The 24,991-nt window shown below is 37.2% G+C and overlaps 1 protein-coding gene across 2 annotated transcripts in view; it reads right to left on the bottom strand.

The window, feature by feature from the left end:
- The window catches only part of LOC115219279 (transmembrane protein 180), a 31,238-nt gene extending 8,193 nt beyond the window's left edge, over positions 1 to 23,045 (bottom strand). The window contains exons 1-3 of one of the 2 annotated variants that reach the window (XM_029789441.2): positions 22,867 to 23,045; positions 8,519 to 9,608; positions 60 to 186 (exon numbers count right to left, since the gene is read on the bottom strand). In XM_029789441.2, the coding sequence (XP_029645301.1) occupies positions 60 to 186; positions 8,519 to 9,420 (1,029 nt within the window). In that variant the 5' untranslated portion in view covers positions 9,421 to 9,608; positions 22,867 to 23,045. Of the gene's footprint in view, positions 1 to 59; positions 187 to 8,518; positions 9,609 to 13,862; positions 14,169 to 22,866 lie in introns of those variants that run through there. The other variant, XM_036509186.1, reaches the window with a different exon arrangement.
- Positions 23,046 to 24,991: the final 1,946 nt, after the last annotated feature.

The raw sequence follows: 24,991 nt of genomic DNA, 5'->3' as shown, positions 1-24,991 counted from the left end.
TACAATATTCTGAAGGTTTACACACACACACTGTAGCTGCATAGGTGTCTTCTCCTTACCTGGATGAGATTCATGAGAGCAAACCATATAAAATTTTGATGAGTCGTTAACTGACGGATATAATTCTTAAGGTCATCGGTAGAACTTTTTGAACAGGATCCAAAATGACGGAGATAGTTGAGGGAGCTGTGAAGAATAACGAAGAATTAGTAACATTTTGGTAAAAATAAGAACAAAGAGAGCATTGTGCTGTGTTAAAGAGGAAAATTAACATACAATTAGGTGATCAGTTTACTTCTCAATCACATGGTTCTGGGTTCAGTTTCACTGTATGGCAGTTGGGGCAAGTGTCTTCAACTATGGCCTTGGGCCGACCAAAGCATTGTGGTGGATTTAGTAGATGGAAACAAAGATACCAGTATGTGTGTGTGTAGTATGTATATATATTGATAGAAATGGTAAGACTACAAAAAAATGAAAAAGACCTCAATATTATGTAAATAGAAGAATTTATCTGTAAATATAATATGTGACAATTATTCAGTAGCCATAATAAAACTCTGAGTTTCAGATGTTGGACCGGAAACTTGGAGTTTTATCATGGCTACTGAATAATTGTCACATATTATATTTACAGATATATATACATATATAGTCAACAGATGAGATCCAGAGATTCTAAGTATAGAAAACACTTAGTAGCACTCTAATGATTCAAGCTTAGACTGATGTCTCTTTCTCACATATACACATTTTGTCTATCAAACCCAAGCTGTTATATTTAATTTGCTTATCCACATTATTGCCCACCTCTCTCTATATATATACATTATACACACACACATACATATTTGAAAAAAAAAAGATGAATAGAAATGAATTTTCTGATCATTTTTCCACTTTAACAATTAGACGTTATTAAAGTGGAAAAATTATCAGAAAAGCCATTCTATTCATTTTTTTTTTCAAATATAATATTGTACGAAGGACTTTCTATTTCTTATTCTACCTCATATATATATACATGTATATGTATAGGCGCAGAAGTAGCTGTGTGGTAAATAGCTTGCTTACCAACCACATGGTTCTAGGTTCAATCTCACTGCATGGCACCTTGGGCAAGTGTCTTCTACTATGGCCTTGGGCCGACCAAAGCCTTGTGAGTGGATTTGGTAGACAGAAACTGAAAAGAAGCCCGTCGTGTTTGTGTGTGTGTTTGTCCTTCCAACATCGCTTGACAACCAATGCTGGTGTGTTTATGTCCCCGTAATTTAGCGGTTCAGCAAAACGGACTGATAGAATAAATACTTGGCTAACAAAGAATAAGTCCTGGGGTCGATTTGTTCAACTAAAAGTGGTGCTCCAGCATGGTCGCAATGAAATGAGTGAAACAAGTAAAAGAATATATATATATATAATATATATATATATATATATATATATATACATACATACACATATATTTGTATGTATGTGTGTATCTTTGTGTCTCTTGCCTTAACACTGTATGACTGTTGTAAATGAATGTTACTCATTTGCAGTATTTTTAAAAAACTTGTCTGGTGATACACTTTACTCTTTTACTTGTTTCAGTCATTTGACTGCGGCCATGCTGGAGCACCGCCTTTAGTCGAGCAAATCAACCCCGGGACTTATTCTTTGTAAGCCCAGTACTTATTCTATCGGTCTCTTTTGCCGAACCGCTAAGTGACGGGGTCATAAACACACCAGCATCGGTTGTCATTCAATGCTAGGGGGACAAACACAGACACACAAACACACATATATATATATATACATATATACGACAGGCTTCTCTCAGTTTCCGTCTACCAAATCCACTCACAAGGCATTGGTCGACCCAGGGCTATAGCAGAAGACACTTGCCCAAGATGCCATGCAGTGGGGCTGAACCCGGAACCATGTGGTTGGTTAGCAAGCTACTTACCACATAGCCACTCCTATTGCTTTGGAAACATGTGACAGGAAGGGTATCTAAGCATAAAAAAATCTGCCACAATAAACTGCATCTGACCCATGCAACCATGGAAAAATGGACAGCAAAACAATGAATGATGATGATTTATTGAAAAAAAATGCAGCAATTTAACAAATGGAATGGAGAGCTGGCAGAATCGCTAGCACGCTGGGCGAAATGCTTAGCGGTTTTTCGTCAGCCATTATGTTCTGAGTTCAAATTCCGCCAAGGTCGACTTTGCCTTTCATCTTTTCGGGGTCGATGAAATAAGTACCAGTTATTTACTGGGGTGAACAATACATTCGAGCGAGGTCATTGCCAGTGCTGCTGGACTGACTCCTGAGCAGGTGGCACGTAAAAAACACCCATTTTCGAGTGTGGCCGCTGCCGGTACTGCCAGACTGGCCCTCGTGCCGGTGGCACTTTAAAAGGCACCCACTACACTCTCGGAGTGGTTGGCATTAGGAAGGGCATCCATCTGTAGAAACTCTGCTAGATCAAGATTGGGGCCTGGTGCAGCCATCTGGTTTGCCAGTCCCCAGTCAAATCGTCCAACCCATGCTAGCATGGAAAGCGGACGTTAAACGATGACGATGATGATGATCTAAGGTATTTTATTATTGCTGTTCTTTTTTTTTTTTTTTTTTTAAATGAATTAGTTTCAAGAAAGGGTAGCAATGTCCAGAGTTCTCCTAGACTGGTGACATTGAAAGGCATTGATATGACAGAATTAAGTGTTTGCAAGTTGATAGTTGAAGATAAAATAGAGCAATACTGATTGCAAAACATTTGATAAAAGACAGTCAAGATGTGATCATTGCCTTCTTTCTCAGGCATAGTACACCTGAGACAGTATTTATTCAATGTCTCTTCCCCATTTTATAAAGACGTTATGAGATTTAACTATTATTTCTAGCAGTTTGAGCAAGTGAGTAGTCATGCAGCTCCTCTACAGCTTGAAACTTGTTCTGCTCTGGCCTTTTCTCTTATGCTTTCTAAGGAATAAGGACAAGAGAAAGTACTTAGGGTGAGGTTAGAAGAAGTGAATGACTTAACGTAAACAATTTGAATTGTCAGACAACACGTCATGCTTGGAGAGACCTATTGAGACAAGTAAAATAAAAATTCAAATCACAATCAAAACTGGAAATTGTAGTTGTGACCTATACAAGTGCAGCCTGACTGGCTCTTGTGCTGGTGGCATGTAATAAGCACCATTCATGTGTGGGTCATTGCCAGTGCCATCTGACTGGCTTCCCGAGCTGGTGGCACATAAAAAGCACCATTTGAATGTGGTCAATGCCAGCCCCCACTGGCTACTGTGCCCCAGTAGCACATAAAAAGCACCATCCGAACATGGCTGATACCAGTGCCGCCTGACTTGCTCCCATGCCGGTGGCATGTAAAAAGCACCCACTACACTCTTGGAGTGGTTGATGTTAGGAAGGGTATCCAGCTGTAGAAACCTTGCCAGATCAGATCGGAGCCTGGTGTGGCCTCCTGGTTTTCCAGTCCCCAATCAAACTTATTTCTTTATTACCCACAAGGGGCTAAACATTGAGGGGACAAACAAGGACAGACAAACGGACTAAGTCGATTACATCGACCCCAGTGCGTAACTGGTACTTAATTTATCGACCCTGAAAGGATGAAAGGCAAAGTCGACCTCGGCGGAATTTGAACTCAGAACGTAACGGCAGACAAAATACCACTGAGCATTTCGCCTGGCATGTTAACGTTTCTGCCAGCTCACCACCTTTCAAACCGTCCAACCCATGCCAGCATGGAAAACGGACGTTAAATGATGATGATGATGAATTGCTCTTGCTTATGTTAATATCATGGTAGAAAGTAAATGCATTCAGCCCAGGCATAAGGCCTCTCTTGAACAGGGTTTTTCATGCATTTGAACCAAGTCAGTCCCTCTTCAGAGTCTATCCTTCCTCTATTTTATCATCATCATCATCATCGATTAACGTCTGCTTTCCATGCTAGCATGGGTTGGACGATTTGACTGAGGACTGGCAAACCCTTTAAAGATATTCTATTACTGTATTTTTTAGTATACAAGTTTTCCAAATCAAAATTTACAGCCCCCCAAAAAGGTAGGTCAACTTGGACAAGAAAACAACTTTAAAGGACCAAAAATTCCATGTGAAATGCAACAGGATTTGGGAAAAATAGCAACAATGTATGAAGGGTCACACTCTATACTACATTGACCTGTTTGCTGAAAAATATGGTCAATCAATATTATTAGCCTGATAGACCTCTTGAGAGCTCTGAGCTTGAAATTCATCATCATCATCATCGTTTAACATCTGCTTTCCGTGCAGGCATGGATTGGACGGTTTGACTGAGGGCTGGTGAGTCAGAAGGCTGCACCAGGCTCCAATCTGATCAGGCAAAGTTTCTACAGCAGGATGCCCTTCCCAACACCAACAACTCAGAGTGTAGTGGGTGCTTTTTACGTGCCACCGGCACGAGGGCCAGTCAGCCAGCACTGGCATCAACCACACTCGAATGGTCCTTTTTACATGCTACCGGCACAGGAGCCAGTCAGGCGGCACTAGCAACAACCATGGTGCTTTTTACATGCCACTGGCATGGGACCAGTCAGCTGGCACTGGCATTGACCATGCTCAAATGGTGCTTTCTATGTGCCATTGGCACAAGACCAGTCAGCCGGCACTGGCATTGACCACACATGAATGGTACTTTTTATGTACCACTGGCACAGGACCAGTCAGCCGGCACTGGCAACAACCACACTCGAATGGTGTTTTTTACATGCCATCATCATGGGAGCCAGTCAGCCGGCACTGGCAACAACCACACTCGAATGGTGTTTTTTACATGCCATCATCATGGGAGCCAGTCAGCCGGCACTGGCAACAACCACACTCGAATGGTGTTTTTTACATGCCATCATCATGGGAGCCAGTCAGCCGGCACTGGCAACAACCACACTCGAATGGTGTTTTTTACATGCCATCATCATGGGAGCCAGTCAGCCTGCACCGGCAACGACCACACTCGAATGGTGCTTTTTACGTGCCACCAGCATAAGACCAATCAAATTTGTTTTGATTTAAAATTCATTAAATTAGTTATTTTTAGATAAGAAAAACAAATCCCACAGACTCTTTAATCATATGAATCTGACAGTGTAAATCAAACCAACCTTGCTGTTCCCCTTCAAAGTTATCTGATCACTTAATGTAAGTAAGAGAGTAGATTAAAAAAAGTATGGAGCGCAAGTGTAATTTCAATAAAGAACAAAATAAGAATTTTTAACACTAACGCAAAAGCGGTGTTATTGTATGGGGCTGAGACATGGCGAACAACAGTTAAGTGAAATAAGCAAATACAATCATTCATCAACAGATGCTTGCGTAGTATACTTAAAATAAGATGGCCCAAACACACAAGCAATATGGAGTTATGGCAAAGAACAAATGAAGTTTTGATTAGGGAGCAAATATTTAAGAAAAAGTGGAAGTGGATTGGTTGCACAATTAGAAAAGACACACCAAATGTAGCGGAAAGTGCTTTACAGTGGAATCTGGATGGATATAGAAAGAGAGGTAGGCCTAAGAACTCATGGCGGAGATCAACACAAAAGGAACAAGAGAAAGGGGGACATTCATGGCAGAGTATTAGTACAGAAGCGAAAAATTATGCGACATGGAATTCAACTATAAGTGGCCTATACTCCATGTTGGAGGGTTAACCCTTTCGTTACCAACCCGGCTCTAGCTCTGAGTGTAAATGTCTTGTTTTCATAAGTTCTGAATAAAAATCTTCCACAAACCTTAGTCACAATTTATGTTCCTAACACTAGCTTAATGATAACTAAGTTATTTTACTAAATTCTTTGTTATATTTAAAATTAATTTAAAGAAACACAGAGCATCTCAAAATAAATACAGTAACGAAAGGGTTAAAATATATAATAGAGAAACAATTCTTAACCCTTTCGTTACCAACCCGGCTGAAACCGCCTATGGCTCTGAGTACAAATGTCTTGTTTTCATAAGTTCTGAATTAAAATCTTCCAACAAACCTTAGTCACAATTTATGTTCCTAACACTAGCTTAATGATAACTAAGTTATTTTACTAAATTCTTTGTTATATTTAAAGTAATTGAAAGAAACACAGAGCATCTCAAAATAAATACAGTAATGAAAGGGTTAAAATATATAATAGAGAAACAATTCTTAACCCTTTCGTTACCAACCCGGCTGAAACCGCCTATGGCTCTGAGTACAAATGTCTTGTTTTCATAAGTTCTGAATTAAAATCTTCCAACAAACCTAGTCACAATTATGTTCCTAACACTAGCTTAATGATAACTAAGTTATTTTACTAAATTCTTTGTTATATTTAAAGTAATTGAAAGAAACACAGAGCATCTCAAAATAAATACAGTAATGAAAGGGTTAAAATATATAATAGAGAAACAATTCTTAACCCTTTCGTTACCAACCCGGCTGAAACCGCCTATGGCTCTGAGTACAAATGTCTTGTTTTCATAAGTTCTGAATTAAAATCTTCCAACAAACCTTAGTCACAATTTATGTTCCTAACACTAGCTTAATGATAACTAAGTTATTTTACTAAATTCTTTGTTATATTTAAAATTAATTTAAAGAAACACAGAGCATCTCAAAATAAATACAGTAACGAAAGGGTTAAAATATATAATAGAGAAACAATTCTTACCCTTTCGTTACCAACCCGGTGAAACCACCTATGGCTCTGAGTACAAATGTCTTGTTTTCATAAGTTCTGAATTAAAATCTTCCAACAAACCTTAGTCACAATTTATGTTCCTAACACTAGCTAATGATAACTAAGTTATTTTACTAATTCTTTGTTTATTTAAAGTAATTGAAGAAACACAGAGCATCTCAAAATAAATACAGTAATGAAAGGGTTAAATATAATAGAGAAACAATTCTTAACCCTTTTGTTACCAACCCGGCTGCTGAACCGCCTATGGCTCTGAGTACAAATGTCTTGTTTTCATAAGTTCTGAATTAAAATCTTCCAACAAACCTTAGTCACAATTTATGTTCCTAACACTAGCTTAATGATAACTAAGTTATTTTACTAAATTCTTGTTATATTTAAAGTAATTGAAAGAAACACAGAGCATCTCAAAATAAATACAGTAATGAAAGGGTTAAAATATATAATAGAGAAACAATTCTTAACCCTTTCGTTACCAACCCGGCTGAAACCGCCTATGGCTCTGAGTACAAATGTCTTGTTTTCATAAGTTCTGAATTAAAATCTTCCAACAAACCTTAGTCACAATTTATGTTCCTAACACTAGCTTAATGATAACTAAGTTATTTTACTAAATTCTTTGTTATATTTAAAGTAATTGAAAGAAACAGAGTATCTCAATATAAATACAGTAGCGAAAGGGTTAAAGGCAAAAAAAAAAAAAAGAAGTTTTTCATCATGGCCCAGTTAGGAAAAAAATTTGCTGCAACAACCTGTTTGGGACATCTTCATTTGCTGATAAGATCAAGTCACACAAAAGGTTTCAGTCACTTGTTTAAAAACCTGATCATGTTTTTCTTTTGTAAGGACAATCAGTAGTAGTTGTCTATGCAATTAAGCTTTCAGTCTCTAAAGCAGTGATCCGCAACCTTTTTTCCACTTGCAGTACGCTTATTATTCTTTTCAAAATTTGGCAGCACACCTGAAAACGTGTCTGGCCATACTCTTTTACTTGCTTCAGTCATTTGACTGCGGCCATGCTGGAGCACTGCCTTCAGTCAAGCAAATCGACACCAGGACTTATTCTTTGTAAGCCAAGTACTTATTCTATCACTCTCTTTTGCTGAACTGCTAAATTACGGGGACGTAAACACACCAGCATCAGTTGTCAAGCGATGATGGTGGGACAAACACAGATACACAAACATATACACATACACACACACACACATATATTGACTGCGGCCATGCTGGAGCATCGCCTTCAGTCAAACAAATCGACCCCAGGACTTATTCTTTGTAAGCCTAGTACTTATTCTATTGGACTCTTTTGCCGAACTGCTAAATTACGGGGATGTAAACACACCAGCATCAGTTGTCAAGCGATGATGGTGGGACAAACACAGATACACAAACATATACACATACACACACACACACATATATATATATATATACACACACACACACACATACATATATACGACAGGCTTCTTTCAGTTTGCCTCTACCAAATCCACTCACAAGGCTTTGGTCGGCCTGAGGCTATAGTAGAAGACATTTGCCCAAGGTGCCATGCAGTGGAAATGAATCCAGAACCATGTGGTTGACAAACATGCTACTTATCACACAGCCACTCCTGGGGAAAATATTTACAAAGCTTGAAAACAGGTGACAGGTTGTGACAAAAAATCTGCCTCAATAAATTTCATTCAACTCCTGCAAGCATGGAAAAGTGAACATTAAAATGAGGATGATGATGATAGTGGTGGTGATGAAAATATTTAGATTTAAAAAAAATGTACCTAGAAAGTTTTGACTGTGTATTTTCTACAGTCACAGATGAAGTTTTTGAACAGAGAGGAATGGCTGCTGTCCTTAGGAGACGGATTCCGACGTAGAACCCTAAGATGGATAAAACGGATAGGAACAAACAAAAGGCACGGAATGATACAAGGTTTTCTCGGTGCCAAACAGCATAAGATACAAATACTGACACAGATCCAAAGGCACTAAAGATTGCACTGCAGGCATTAAGCCGTGTCCGTACGTCCGCTGATATGGCCAAGTCCGCTAAGAGAGCATTGTGCTGGAGATCAACCGAAGTCAAGAAACTGTCGTAGAGGCAGAGACAAACGACAAACTGTAAGCCAGGTGACAGCCACGATACCCAGAAGAGGGCAAAGGAAATAGCAAACAGGGGTCCATTCCATGCAAGGGAGTTGAGGCGGTGTGATATTATCGATGCATTGATAGAATTCGGTTCGGACTGTAATAGTTCTTGATTGCTCTGTCGGTTGCTGATCTTGCTGTAGTTGGAATAACTCGATGGGAATGTCTTTTCGCTGTATTTGGATTTGTTGTATGTGTAGAGATTTTCTTCTTTGGACGACGACGAGGAGCCTGTATTGGTTTTGGAGTACGGTTCGTTGCTTTTGAAAGAAAATGCTGTTGGTTGTGGTGAGAGGTATTGGCGATCGCTGAGCCAGCCGAAAAGTGGGTCGTTCAAGGAATTCCACACGAGGAATATGGATTCCCCAATCCAAAAGGAAAGTTTGTCGATTTTATAAAAGGACACGAACATGTCGACATGGTAGAGAAGGAAAATGTTGTGAAGAATTGTGGTGAACAATGATAATGAACCATAACAAATATCCAGAGGAATGCCTGTGTTTGCCATTTTGAAGTCTCCCAGGAATTCTATCATATCAAAGAGACTTGTAATAGTAAGACAAACAAAAAGATATAATCAAAGAAGTGTGTTGCTTTACAAGAAGCATTCAAAAGTTGAATAGTGTCTTGTATAGAGTAAGGGATGCTTCTTGTTTCTGGGTTCATTTGGTTACAAATTTTGAGACTCTCTCAGGAATTTCTCTTCTCTCATCGGACTGGGCTCTAAAAGAAAAGAAAAAGAGAACAAAGACAAAATCAGATGAAGTACGAGAAGACAATTAATAAAGAGATAAACCATGGAGAATTATTTTAAAAGACAAAGTTTAAAGTGATGAATAATAGACTGTCTGCCTTTGAAATGCAAATATTTCAACTATACTGAATCAATAAGGAAGCCTCTGCATCAAAGATCCCCACCCTGGGGTGCTGGCACCCAGTGGAGTTTGAGATAAGGAAGGAGTACAACAAGGAGAGGAAACTAAACATTTTATTAAAACCAAATTACAGGATAAAGTTGTTGATCAGCTCTAACAGTAAATCCTCGAGTATAGCCCGCCCTTGAGTATAATACGTAGGGGATTTTTAGGGGGCTGTACCTCTGAAAAACCTAAACCTTGTGTATAATATGCACCCCTTCTCTAGCTTGAGTCGTGCGTAATTAAGCCAGCAGCACCTAGTTGAACAAACACTTCCGCACATGCGTAATGCAATAATGGTGATGTTCTTAACTGTTATATGGGAATGTAAATATGTATGCAAATTGTTTTTATATGTTATTCTGTGTTCTGAATACTTTTATTTTAATAAATGTTGCTTACTGCAAGTTATGGATGATTCTTTTATGACTTCATTGCTTTCAGGCTTAGCTTGAGGTATTTTCGTGCCGGACGTCACAAAATGCGTCTGAATAAACATTGCCAGACAGCAAATAGAGACTCGGACATTGCTTAGAAAATAATTTTCATTTTTAACCTCGTATATAGTACGCACTAGGGATTTTGACCTTTAAATTTTGGGAAAAAAGTGTGGATTATACATGAGGATTTATGGTACCTTGAATCAATAAGGAAGCCTCTGCATCAAAGATCCCCACCCTGGGGTGCTGGCACCCACTGGAGTTTGAGATGGCATTTCAATGTAGGAGTACAACAAGGAGAGGAAACTAAACATTTTATTAAAATCAAATTACAGAATAAAGTTGTTGATCCACTCTTAATCCTTTAGCATTTAAACTGATTGTACCTGGCCCAATAATTTACCTGTTTTATGGTCAATCTGGCCTGATCCAGCCCCTCACACTTATCCTACAATGTCAACCTAAAAATAAACTACCACCGCATCAAAATCCTGAAGCTTCGAAGTTATGAATGATTAATTCAAAACAACAAGAATAAATAAGAACTACATTTGACAGAGAAATCTGAATGCCAAAAGCTTAAAGATAATTTGGTTCTATGAAACATTTCAAGACCTTTTATTATTCCAAAATACTGTATGTGGTTCAGTTTTAAACCTTTTGGTACCAACCCATCTGAAACGGTCCCTGGTTCAATGATAAAAACTTCTTGTTTCACAGTAATCTATATTAAAAGCTGCCATCCAAATTTGATGTTAATTTTTATTCAAAACATCTAGTTTAGTAGATATTCTTTTATTCTTTTACTTGTTTCAGTCGTCTAACTGCAGCCATGCCTAGAGCAGAAAAGATTATTATTATTATTATTTTCCTTCTTTCTTCAAATTTTCTTCCATTTCTTGCCGAGTGTTTTCCATACACCTAGGGCAGAGAAGCTCATTGTATGTATTACCAGATTACACACGCAAATTCACAGACAAAATATGTACTTAAAAAATTAATAAATAAATAAATTCATGGATGGATGTTGTTTTCACAACGATAATGCTCTTCTCAGTACATGAGCTGTTCCAGTTAATACGATTTTTATTATTATTATTATTATTATTATTATTATTAAGGCAGTGAGCAGACAAAATTGTTAGCATACTGGGCAAAATGTTAAGTGACATTTAGTCTGTCTTCATGTTCTGAGTTCAAATTCCACCAAGGTCGACTTTCTGGGTCGATAAATTAAGAACCAGTGAAACACTGGGGTCAATGTTATTGACTAGTCAGCTCCCCCAAAATTTCAGGTCTTGTGCCTATAGTAGAAAGGATTATTATCATTATTGTTAAATCAGTGAGTTGGCAGAATCATTAGCATGTCAGGCAAAATGCTTAACAGCATTTCTTCCAGCCTTGTGTACTAGGTTCAAATCCCACCAAGGCTGTCTTTGCCTTTCATCCTTTCTGGGTCAATAAAATAAGTACCAATCAAGTACTGGGGTTGATGTAAATCAACTAACCCCCTACGCATAATATTGCTGACCTTGTCCCAGAATTTGCTCACAACCAGGGCTGGATTTAGACCGGGTGGGGCCCTGTACTAATAGGTTTTGGGAGTTTCTATGATTTTGTGAATACAAATTTTGTATTAAGATAATAAAGGGGGTCCCTAAACAGTTTGAAGAAGCCTCTAAACTTAAAAGGCCTTGGTAGAATCAGAGGGACTCAATCAAATTTAATATCTTTTTAAACCTGAAAGAGCCCAATAAATCAAAAAAGGGCTCAATACTTTTAAATGAACTCTATGCAATTAAAAAATTTAAACGTAGCTGTGTGGTAAGTAGCTTGCTAACCAACCACATGGTTCCGGGTTCAGTCCCACTGTGTGGCATCTTGGGCAAGTGTCTTCTGCTATAGTCCCGGGCCGACCAATGCCTTGTGAGTGGATCTGGTAGACGGAAACTGAAAGAAGCCTGTCATATCTCTCTCTATATAAACGGCAGTTTGTCTGTGCGTGTTTCTGTGTGTCTGTTAGGTTGTACCCTCACCCTGACCACGGCTTTCAACCGACTCTGATGAAACTTGACACACACATAGCCCAATGTCATAATTCAAAACTAACGCAGCGAAAATTTTGAAAAGTTCCCCCAGTTCTGAAAAAAATCGATAAATTCGACATGGGGTCGAGAATCAGAAACACAAACCGCAAACTGTCTAGGGGACGCAACTCCACCTTTTTTAACTAAAAAAAAAATTACCATAATTTTTTTCCATCTTTTTGCTATTATTTGGCTATAACTCTCTAAAAATGCTTTATAGTTATTTCCCTTACAAACCCGAGCAACGCCGGGCGATACTGCTAGTATATGTATATATATGTGTGTGTGTGTGTGTCTGTGTTTGTCCCCCTAGCATTGCTTGACAACCGATGCTGGTGTGTTTACGTCCCCGTCACTTAGCGGTTCGGCAAAAGAGACCGATAGAATAAGTACTGGGCTTACAAAGAATAAGTCCTGGGGTTGATTTGCTCGACTAAAGGCGGTGCTCCAGCATGGCCACAGTCAAATGACTGAAACAAGTAAAAGAGTAAGTAAAATACATGTTACAAATGATTTATTTGATTGCTATAGATATATTTTTTTAAATTCTTAATTACAAGCTTTAGATCTCTCTCTCTTTCCCCCTCTCTTTGGGGTACGTAGTTCATATGTAAATTCAGCCCTGCTCACTACGTTGAATATGTAAACACTAAATCACTTTTGATGCACTGTCCCCTGTGAGTAATTCCTGTCAGTCACAGGTGTTCTTAAATAATAATGTATTCCCATAAAAAAAAATTTTTTAAAAATTTTATTACAAATGAATTGGCACTCCATTGGCTATGACAGCAGGGGTTCCAGTTGATCAGATCAAGATAATAAACTGCCCAGGAAACCAACACACAAGTGGCTGAGCACCCCACAGACACGAATACCTTTAACAAGGTGGCAAGCCCACAGAAACGTTAGCACGCTGAGTGAAATGCTTAGCAGCATTTCGTCTGTGAGTACGTTCTCAGTTCAAATTCCACTGAGGTCAACTTTGCCTTTCATCCTTTCGGGGGTCGATAAATTAAGTACCAGTTACGCACTGGGGTCAATGTAATCGACTCATTCTCTTTGTCTGTCCTTGTTTGTCCCCTCTGTGTTTAGTCTCTTGTGGGCAATAAAGAAATAAGAAACGTTAACACGCCTGGCGAAATGCTTAGCAGCATTTCGTCTGCCGCTACGTTCCGAGTTCAAATTCCGCCAAGGTCGGCTTTGCTTTTCATCTTTTCGGGGTCGATAAATTAAGTACCAGTTATGTACTGGGGTCGATCTAATCAACTTATTCCCTTTGTCTGTCCTTGTTTGTCCCCTCTATGTTTAGCTCCTTGTGGGCAATAAAGAAATAAGACATGAATACCCTAAATATAGTTCTCAGCGTGACAGAGAATGTGACAAAGCCGGTCCTTTGAAATACAGAAGCAATGTGAAATAAAGTGTTTTACTCAAGGATATAATGTACCACTGGAAATTGAACTCACTACCTTGTGATCATGTGCCAAACACCTTACCCACATGCCTTCACTATATGTAAAACAATACACTTACCTTAATGAAGCTCTGAGGATTCCAGTACTTAAGGGCTAATAGCTACAAAATTAGACCTGGATACACGAGGTAGCAAACTATGACTGTAAAGCTTTGTTGCCTGTCTTGTCTTATCTAGCCTCCTAATGTCAATAACAACTGTCACACAACCAATCAAAATTGAAAGGAAAATCAATTGACACACAGTCGTGTTTGTCTTAATAACACTCAGCCATCCTGTGTCTTTTAAGAGAAAACAAACGACTAGTTAACTCCACAGTTAAATTGAGAAATAGGAAACTAGGGTAAGCTTGGCCGACTCAGAAATCGTTTGTGCTTTCAAATAATTTAGGATACTCGTGTGAATATTCATACACAGTCTTTAATAAAAAAAATAAAATAAAAAAATAAAAAAAAAAGAATATGCATACGTGTGTCTGTGTACATATACATACACACACATGTGCATATAGACATGCGTACAAAATGAGAAAGAAAAATTATGACACACACATATATACAGGGTGGCCCAAAGGTAGGTTTACAGTTCTTCAACTATCTCTTTCACATTCATATATCAACAATTTAGATCTTAATTATAAAGTATGAAACCAGTATTCTATGCTAAGTTAGTTAATTGTAAGGTAGAAATTTAAATGTAATAGAATGTTTTAAAAGAAATTGAAAGTGCCTAAGTGATAATTGTAAACCTAATTTTGGGCCACGCTGTACATATACATAATTATATATATGAGAAGTATTGGTATCCAGAAGACCCAAGGTGGCAGGTAACGCTATGTAAATGCTATGGAAGGACCGTAGTTAAACTTTCGTTTCGATAATTATATGAGTGAGGAGTCTAATGCGAGTCTTGTATGAGCATGTATATCTCTTATTATAAAAGGCAGATTTTATCTGCCTCCCTTTGGGAGTTATACAAATCTACAATATAGGATTTCTTCAATTACAATTTACCTAGCATTTTTAAGAGTACAATGCATCGCGTCATGCCAGGTCCAGTTTTTAAAATTTAAACTCCAATTAAGCAAAATTTACAGAAAACTCACATTCTGGTGTGTGTGTCAAATGCTTTTCTTAGTCTGGTTTACACCACACGCAAACGCACACACACAGTGTGCAACTGCTAGTCTCTATATATAAACGGAAAAATGTCTGTCTGTGTGTGTGTCCTTTATACAAATCCACAATTTTTCAGTTAGAGGGCTCGCACTTTCTATGGTCATTCAAAACCGTCCAAGGGTGGTCGTGCATATCTTTACATTTCCCCACAAAGTCACCCCGCAAAGCCATTAAAAAAATCAATAGAAGTGACTTTTTTGTGAATTTTCTATCCAAAACCCAATGAAAATGCCCGAAACTTGATACACCAATTGAATGCCAGCTAGCTGTATGTGATTGGTCGGAGATTTGGACAGTACTCGCGTGTATGTGCGCATGCATGCAGCTGTATATGTATGCACTGGCACTATGACCTGGCAACGCCGGGTCATAGTGCTAGTGTTAAATAAAATGAGACAACAAAGCCAAGGCTGTGTGGAGTTTTCAGAACATTCATGAAGAAAAAGATAGTCTTGCAGCTGTTTCTGAGATATTAGGGATATCCCTTTGCTTGCGAAGACCTATTGAGGCAAGTGTAAACGAACCAAAATCACTGACGTGGTCAATGACAGTACCACCTGATTGGCATTCATGCCAGTGGAACCTTAAAAGCACATCTGAGTGTAATTGTTGCCAAGGCCATGGATTGGCTCCCATGCTGGTGGCATGTAAAAAGCACCATTTGAGCATGATCTTTGCCAGCGTTGCCTTACCAGCACATGTGCCAGTGGCATGTGAAAAACAGCATTCAAGCATGGTCATTGCCAGTGCCACCGGACTGGCTCCCATGCAGGTAGCACGTAAAAACATCTTTTGAGTGTGAGCGTGGTCGTTGCCAGAACTGCCTGACTGGCCATCGTGCCGGTGGCACGTAAAAGCACCCACTACACTCTCAGAGTGATTGGCGTTAGGAAGGGCATCCAGCAGTAGAAACCTTGACAGACCAGATTGAGCCTGGTGCAGCCTTTGGCTCACCAGTCCTAAGTCAAACCATCCAACCCACGCCAGCATTGAACAATGATGATGATCCCTTCATCAGAGACGATGTGAGATGGTTAAATAGAGGGAAATATTAGAGCTCAATACAGGAGTTAATTTGGAAAAGGAAACAAATAAGGAGAAAATAGGGAAATAGGAGAATGAAGAAATAAAAATAAAAATGTATAAAGAAATATGAACAGGAAGTGCTTCTACCACTTCTACACACCACTTTCCTTGGATAATGGAACTGCAGCTATAACATCATTTTTCATTTTTATTTCTACATTCATTCTCCTATTTCACTATATACTCCTTATTTGCTTCCTTTTCCAAAATAACTCCTCATACTGAACTCAAATATTTACCTCTATTTAACCATCTCACATCGTCCCAGAAACAGCTGTAAGACTAAGTTTCTCTTTGTAAATGTCCTGAAAATTCCACACAACTTTGGCTTTGTTGTCTCATTTTATTTAACATATAATTATATATATATATATATATATATAAGGGCTTTGGCGTTAGGAAGGGCATCCTGCTGTAGAAACATTGCCAGATCAGACTAGGCCTGGTGCAGCCTTCTGGCTTCCCAGACCCCAGTTGAACCGTCCAACCCATGCTAGCATGGAAAGCGGACGCTAAATGATGATGATATAAATATATATATATAATATATATATATATATATAAATTAATAAATAAAGCATATGCATATATACATACATATATGTACGTATCTACATCTACATGTATATATACACGCATATATGGGTACAGGACACCAAAAAAACGTCGAACACAATGAGAAACGAAAACAAACACAAAACCAAGGAAGTGGACATTTTTCTTAAACAACGAAAAAATAGAGTACAGGACATACAACACACGGAAAATTCCCCTTCTTCAGTCGCCTCTGTTTCATCTACTCCGCGATATATATCTATAAAGCTGAAATGTGAAAAGTTTGTTTATCTCATTTTGGGATTGGAATGGGTCACTAGATGGGGTCGGATTGGCTCCAAAATTTTAAGAGGCCACGTGCCAACAGATTTTTGGGATCTGACGATAAGCCATAAACTTAAACCCTTTATGGACAGGAAGGTATACACACACACATTATATATATATATATATATATATATAGGCTCAAGAGTGGCTGTGTGGTAAGTAGCTTGCTTACTAACTACATGGTTCTGGGTTCATTCCTACTGCGGAGCACCTTGGGCAAGTGTCTTCTACTATAGCCTTGGGCCGACCAAAGCCTTGTGAGTGGATCTGGTAGACGGAAACTGAAAGAAGCCCTTCGTATGTGTGTGTGTGTATATATATATATAAATAGATGAGTGTATTTTTTCCCTGTTAACAAATTATCTCTTCACATAATAACAAGCTGTTAAATATTAATACAGTTACTAATACTAACATTAATTTTTTATTTGCTGCTAATTGAAATTGTGCTTGCATGGTAGATTTGAAAACTTATAATATATAAGGATGAAGCACGTGTTATTTTGTCTCTAATTTATATGTTAATGTTTTGGTATACCTGCTGATGAGAACTTCACCTTGCAAACTATTTTATTTGTTAATTAAATGTTGAAACCTAAGGTCCAGCTGTAAAACATGGTAAATGTTTTTATTTTTCATTCCCCTTCGAAATTGCTCTTAACTGTGGTTTGAACTTTTGACTGTTCTTTCTAGCATGTAAGGCAACCTGTTAAGGCTCACCTCTTTTTGTGTTTAAATGTACACTAGTTTTATATATATATATATATATATATATATATATATATATATATGACAGGCTTCCACACAGTTTCCACCTAACAGATCCACTCACAAAGCATTAGTCAGTCTGGAACATCAGCAGAAAACACTTGCCCAAGGTGCCAGGCAGTGGGACTGAACATGGAACCATGTGGTTGGGAAGTTAACTTCTAACTTCTTACCACCCAGCCATGCCTGCACCTATAAATGTGTATCATATTCTGATTGAATCTTCCATGTGTTGACATGTACCTCCTTAAGAAAATGTAAACTTGCATTTAATCAAGATATCATTGACTTGAAGAGTGCCCTGCGGTATACACCTCACTTGGATATTTATCACTTCTGAGATTCCACTCACTATGAAACATATGTAGCCTAGATCTTATCTACTCCATACTTTTACTTGTAATGGACGCAGGTTCGTGTGTCAAATAGCTAGCTAGAGGCGGTGGCCTCATGGAGCTAACCAGTGACAGCTTTAGTCTTATATTTACAAGACTGCCATATTAGAATGGCGATAACTATTAATTTCCAGTAACGCTGCTGTAATCTCCTTTAGAGAGACTTAGTAATTTTAATATTTCTATTATATATATATACATACATATATAGGCATAGGAGTGGCTGTGTGGTAAGTAGCTTGCTTACGAACCACATGGTTCTGGGTTTAGTCCCACTGCGTGGCACCTTGGGCAAGTATCTTCTACTATAGTCTTGGGCCGACCAAAGCCTTGTGAGTGGATTTGGTAGACAGAAACTGAAAAGCTGCGGCAAGTTGGCAGAATCATTAGCACGCTGGGTGAAATGCTTAGCGGTATTTCGTCTGCTGCTACGTTCTGAGTTCAAATTCCACCGAGGTCGACTTTGCCTTTCATCCTTTCGGGGTCGATTAAATAAGTACCAGTTATGCACTGGGGTCGATATAATCGACTTAATCCGCTTGTTTGTCCCCTTTGTGTGTAGCCTCTTGTGGGCAGTAAAGAAATAAGAAACTGAAAGAAGCCCGTCATATATGTGTGTCTGTGTTTGTCGCCCCAACATCGCTTGACAACCGATGCTGGTGTGTTTACGTCCCCGTAACTTAGCGGTTCGGCAAAAGAGACCGATAGGGTAAGTACTAGGCTTACGAAGAATAAGTCCTGGGGTCGATTTGCTTGACTAGAGGCGGTGCTCCAGCATGGCCACAGTCAAATGACTGAAACTAGTAAAAGAGTAAAAAGGGTGTGTGTGTCTATGTATATACATGTGTGTAGGGGTGCATGTGTGTCTGTATCTAAAAGGAGTGTCAATGGAAAAGAGGAGGAAAGAAGAGAGGAAGAAGAAATAATTGTGTTGACATCTATACAGCTGTTCAGTTCTTTCAATCCAATGTTTGATTCCTGTTTCCATTTCCAAAAGCCAAGAATCACTTCCTGACCAGCTGCAAAGATGTCAACACACATATTTTTCTCTTTTCCTTCTTCCTTTCCTTCTCTTTTCCATTGACACTCCATTCAGATACAAAAGCACACACACACACACACACAAGACACTGTTTTGAAAAATAACATTTACCCCTCTTGGAGTGGCCACCTGGATTTGCCATTTCTAAAAGCTAAGAATCACTTCCTATTGAAAGAACTGACCAGCTGCAAAGATGTCAACACATATTTTTCTCTTCTTTCTCTCTTCCTTTCCTTCTCTTTTCCATTGACACCTCTTTCAGATAAAAAAGCATGCACACACACACACACACACACACTCTCTCTCATTTTCCCCCCATTCCTCACCCTCTTGTACTATCTTATATCTCTCTTCACACCTACACAATAATACTATAAAAAGAGACAAATTTCCTGAAAAAGTTCAATCTGAAGACTCCACTAGAGTGGACGCAAGCGCTAATATATGATTTCTAAAAACATGTGGCATATTAATAAATATCTGTAAATATAAAACCATCTAAATTTCTGAGTACCTTATTTCTTCTAATATATAATACCTGTACATCATCTCCAAACCTTCTGATATATATATACACATACCTGTGTATATATATATAATATATATATATATACATATATATACACACACATACTTGTGTGTGATAGTATGTATACATTTATTTATATATAAACGAATTATATGTGTATATGTATACACGATGTGTCTATACGTGTGTGCGCGGGGGAGAAGGATTCTTTTTAGTCAGAAACCATTCAGGTGTATATAAATGTTATGCAATAATACCCGACTAATAAAACGATTAACCGAATTCTGTACCTAACTAAATTCGTTAGCTTCTGGATCCGGGACGATCTGATAACCAACAATGAGGACAATACGAATCAGTGGTGCGTGTTTTTATGTATAGCTGTGTGTCGTCAACTTGCACCTGTAATTGAAAACAAAACACACACACGTACACGTCTAATTTGAACCCCACCCGCTACCAATCTTACGTGATTGTTGATTTGTTTTATTTACCCCAGGTCATCCGTAATCGAGTAGTCTAATACCAGAGGCATGCTAGCCGTGTCCACCTTGTCATTTTTGGATGAACAGGGAACCCCCAAACTACGTTATTCAACGAGTCTTATTCATTTATTATTATTTCTAAGACAGTATTATTTGAGGGAGATTTGGTCGCTATTATTTTAAAAGCTGGTCGAGTGATAACGTTGAGAAGCCCAGATCGTCAGCTTGATAACACGATAGTTGTGTAAATAAATGTATGTGTTTAGACTATATATCAATACATATGTACACGGAATAAAACATCTGTTTGCTTGTGACATACATATTATTGAGAAATTAAAGCGACGAAAGTACAAAAGAGAAAGAAAGCTTTGCACCACCAAAATGTGACACTTGTTAACATAGTGAATGAGGGTCACATCTTCTATGATAGCATGTCATGTTAAAAGGTTACAAGCACACACACACACACACACACATATATACGCTTATATGTGCAGGTGTACACAATACACACACACACACATACACGTCTGTCAAAATCTAAGGAAGTTATGAAGGAAGTTGCTAATATATAAGGATATGGAGACGGGGACACACGTCCCTACATGGTCGATTGACAGCCTAGAAACAATAGCCAAATATTTCTCAAACCATGCCTGTAAAAACTAAGATGTGATGGTCAAAGTTAGATTGACAGCTTTTGATCAGCGCTAGACAACACACGCAAAAGACATATATATATATATATATATATAGTCTTCCTAGTTACAGACAAAACCTAAAATTTCCATCGTCTCTAGTACTCGACCGTTACTTTATTCTATCGACCCCGAATAATATTTGAAAGGCAAAGTCGCTTTCGGCGGCATTTGAACCCGGAATCTATATATCAGCGAAATAGCGGCATCCTTTGTCGCAAAGAGCTGTTATGTGGTTAGAAATAGCAGCCAAATCTTTCCTTTTCTGGGGAAAGGAGCCGTTTCCGCATGATGTTAATGTTATATTCGTTGACAGTACGCGAAATAACCCGGAAAAGAAAAACAAAAACTCGCGAAACAAACTCCGCAGGTGAGAAACTCCGAGGCCCGAACTACCCTTCCCCCTTTCTTTTCCAGGAAAAAAGTGGCTCGCGTCAGGTTTGGAGGTCAGATACGTTGAATGCACCCGAAAAGAAAAAAATCGTGGGAAAAAATTATTTCACACCGAAGTACGAACGGGTCATTTATGAAATACTTATCGAGAGAAAGAGAGAACCGTCTTAAGGTGTGGGCACAGGCGGCTGGTGACTCCTCAATAAATAAATCTTATAAGATTCAGTGTATTGATTTATACGGGGGCCTATATAATGCTTCTAAGATGGTTCTCTGTATATATATATATATTATATATATATATACACGGGGACACACAATCTTATTCTATTTATGGGAGGCTTTTATCCCTTACGCATAGGTATTTACTTTCTCATTGGTGATGCTTTTTCCTATATATGTATATGTATATATATATATATATATATATATATATATATATGTATATAGGGAAAAGCATATATATATATATATATATATATATATATATACGGTAAGACAACAAAAGAAAGGGACCTCGATATTATGTAAATAGAGGAATTTACATATATATCTATATATATATCTATATCAATATCTATATATCTCTCTCTATATATGTTTGTATGTATATATATATATATATGTATATATATATATGTTTGATATATATATATATATATGGTTTGTATATATATATATATATATGTGTTTGTATATATATATATATATATATATTATATATATATATGTTTGTATATATATATATATATGTGTTTGTATATATATATATATGTTTGTATATATATATATATATATGTGTTTATATATATATATATATATATATATTTGTATATATATATATGTTTGTATATATATATATATATGTGTTGTATATATATATATATGTGTTTGTATATATATATATATGTGTTTGTATATATAATATATATGTGTTTGTATATATATATATATATATGTGTTGTATATATATATATATATGTTTGTATATATATATATATGTTTGTATATATATATGTTTGTATATATATATATATATATATATGTGTTTGTATATATATGTTTGTATATATATATATATATATATGTGTTGTATATATATATATGTGTTTGTATATATATATGTTTGTATATATATATGTTTGTATATATATATGTTTGTATATATATATATATATATGTTTGTATATATATATATATATATATATATATAAATAGTACCTGTGTGGGTATATATATATATATATATACATACATACACGCAGAAATGCAGTTCTTTTCCCCCAAATAAATGTCACTTCGTATTCGAGGTTCCGACGAAGTTTATAAGGAGTTACGCAGGCACTCAACTATGATACCACAACATTGCAGAGAAACAGCCGAAAGCTAATGAAGTTCACATAAGGCAACCCGTTTATTCCTTTGCCATTTCATTTTCTTACATATATATACATATATATATATATATATATATATATATATATAAGGAAATATTTCGAAAGTTTAAACTATTTTACGTATGAATAAACAACAAAAAGACAAGGAATGCTTTTGTTTTTGTTGGTTTGTTTTAGTGGAGACAATAATGAATAAAGTAAGCTTACCTTTCAGTTGTTCCTAGACATAATCTGGATTAACCTGTTAATCTCTCACGGCTGGCTGCTTTCTGATGCTTCTTCTTTCAAATTCGCTGATATTTTTCTTGGTCGCTCGTCGGTTCATCTCCACCCCCTCCTCTCTGTCTCACTCTAAGCTTATACTAACGGTGTCAGCGGATATATATTCCCGGCTTGATATTAGTTCCAAGCCTAAAGAGACACGCCTACACAATCGTGCCCTCCGGCTACATCCACTGAGTTTTTTTTATATAAATGACGATTATACTCTCTCTCTCTTTTACTCTTTTTCCTTGTTTCAGTCATTTGACTGTGGCCATGCTGGAGCACCGCCCTTTAGTCGAGCAAATCGACCCCCCCAGGACCTTATTCTTTGTAATAAGTTTTCTTTTGCCGAACCGCTAAGTTAAGGGGACGAAAACACACCAGCATCGGTTGTCAAGCAATGTTGGGGGACAAACACAGACATACAAACATATACACACACCATTGCTATTGTGTAGTGTTTTAATAAAGTATATGATTCGGTATTATCTGATAGTTGATGATTGACTGATAGTTGATGATTGATTTAGATATATTTCTCCATTTTCTCATTTTGTATATATATATATATATATATATATATATATATATATAAAATATTATTCGAGACAAATATATATACACATATACGACGGGCTTCTTTCAGTTCCCATCTACCAAATCCACCCACAAGGCTTTGGTCGGCCCGAGGCTATAGTAGAAGACACTTGCCCAAGGTGCCACGCAGTGGGACTGAACCCGGAACCATGTGGTTCGTAAGCAAGCTACTTACCACACAGCCACTCCTATGCCTATTATATTGAAATTTGTTGTGAAAAAACAAAAAAAAAGCATTAGAATTAGGGGTGAAATGGGAGAAGAGTTTCGATTACTTCACACGAGTTGCATTCGTTTCTTCATAACTTTCAGAAAAATGAGTATTTTTTTAAAGAAAATTTTCTATGCAAAATGATGTTAATTACGATTGTAGGAATCTAAGAAATAGCTTACAAACTACAGAATTTTCTCAAGGAAGCCAAGAGAAAAAGATGTTTTATGTAACACATTCTACCAGTATACGAAGTTTAAAAGTGTTTAGTTACAAAGAAATTATTTTAAAAATCTGCCGGTCAAAGTGAAAAGATCTCTGTTGTGAAAAAAAAAAAAAGTTGGGCGTGTACTGACACACATTATATATATCTACAAAATGAAGCTTGAAAGTTTTAAAAAATCGTGACATGCCCGTATGCATTCTTTTTCACATTCAATTCCCGATAACGCCCATCCGAAAGGTATTTGTAGAAATTTTCATTTAAAAATATCCATTTTTCTGAAAGTTATGCGGAAACAAAATAGGTGGGGCACATTTGTGTAGGTATGCCCCAATAGCAACTAGTTTGTGACAGAACCCTCTTTGCTTATACTTGCTTTTCTTTCACCGGTTTCATTATTTTAATTGTGGCTTGCTAAAGCATCTTAGGCGAATGTTTCCGTCGATTAATATCGACCGTTGACGATAGCAAATTGACAGAAACTTCTGGGTGTCCTTGGAATATTTATTCAGGTTGTTTGCTCTCTGATTGATTTCTCATTCCGCTGACGATTTAACTTTGTTACTTCTCATCCTCTCGTGATTGATGAGTAAAGTACCTGACAAATATTGACGTTGATGCCTCTCTCTCTATATATATCTGTCTGTCTGTCTATCTGTCTGTCTATCTATCTATCTATCTATCTATCTATCTATCTATCTATCTATCTATCTATCTATCTATCTATCTATCTATCTATCTGTCTGTCATCTGTCTATCTATCTATCTGTCTGTCTGTCATCTGTCTATCTATCTATCTATCTATCTATCTATCTATCTATCTATCTATCTATCTATCTATCTATCTATCTATCTGTCTGTCATCTGTCTATCTATCTATCTGTCTGTCTGTCATCTATCTATCTATCTATCTATCTATCTATCTATCTATCTATCTATCTATCTATCTATCTGTCTGTCTGTCTGTCATCTGTCTATCTATCTGTCTGTCTGTCATCTGTCTATCTATCTATCTATCTATCTGTCTGTCTGTCATC

Source organism: Octopus sinensis, linkage group LG14, assembly GCF_006345805.1.
Source record: "Octopus sinensis linkage group LG14, ASM634580v1, whole genome shotgun sequence".
Taxonomy (NCBI): Eukaryota; Metazoa; Mollusca; class Cephalopoda; order Octopoda; family Octopodidae; genus Octopus; species Octopus sinensis.
This window is presented reverse-complemented; position numbering and strand designations above follow the sequence as displayed.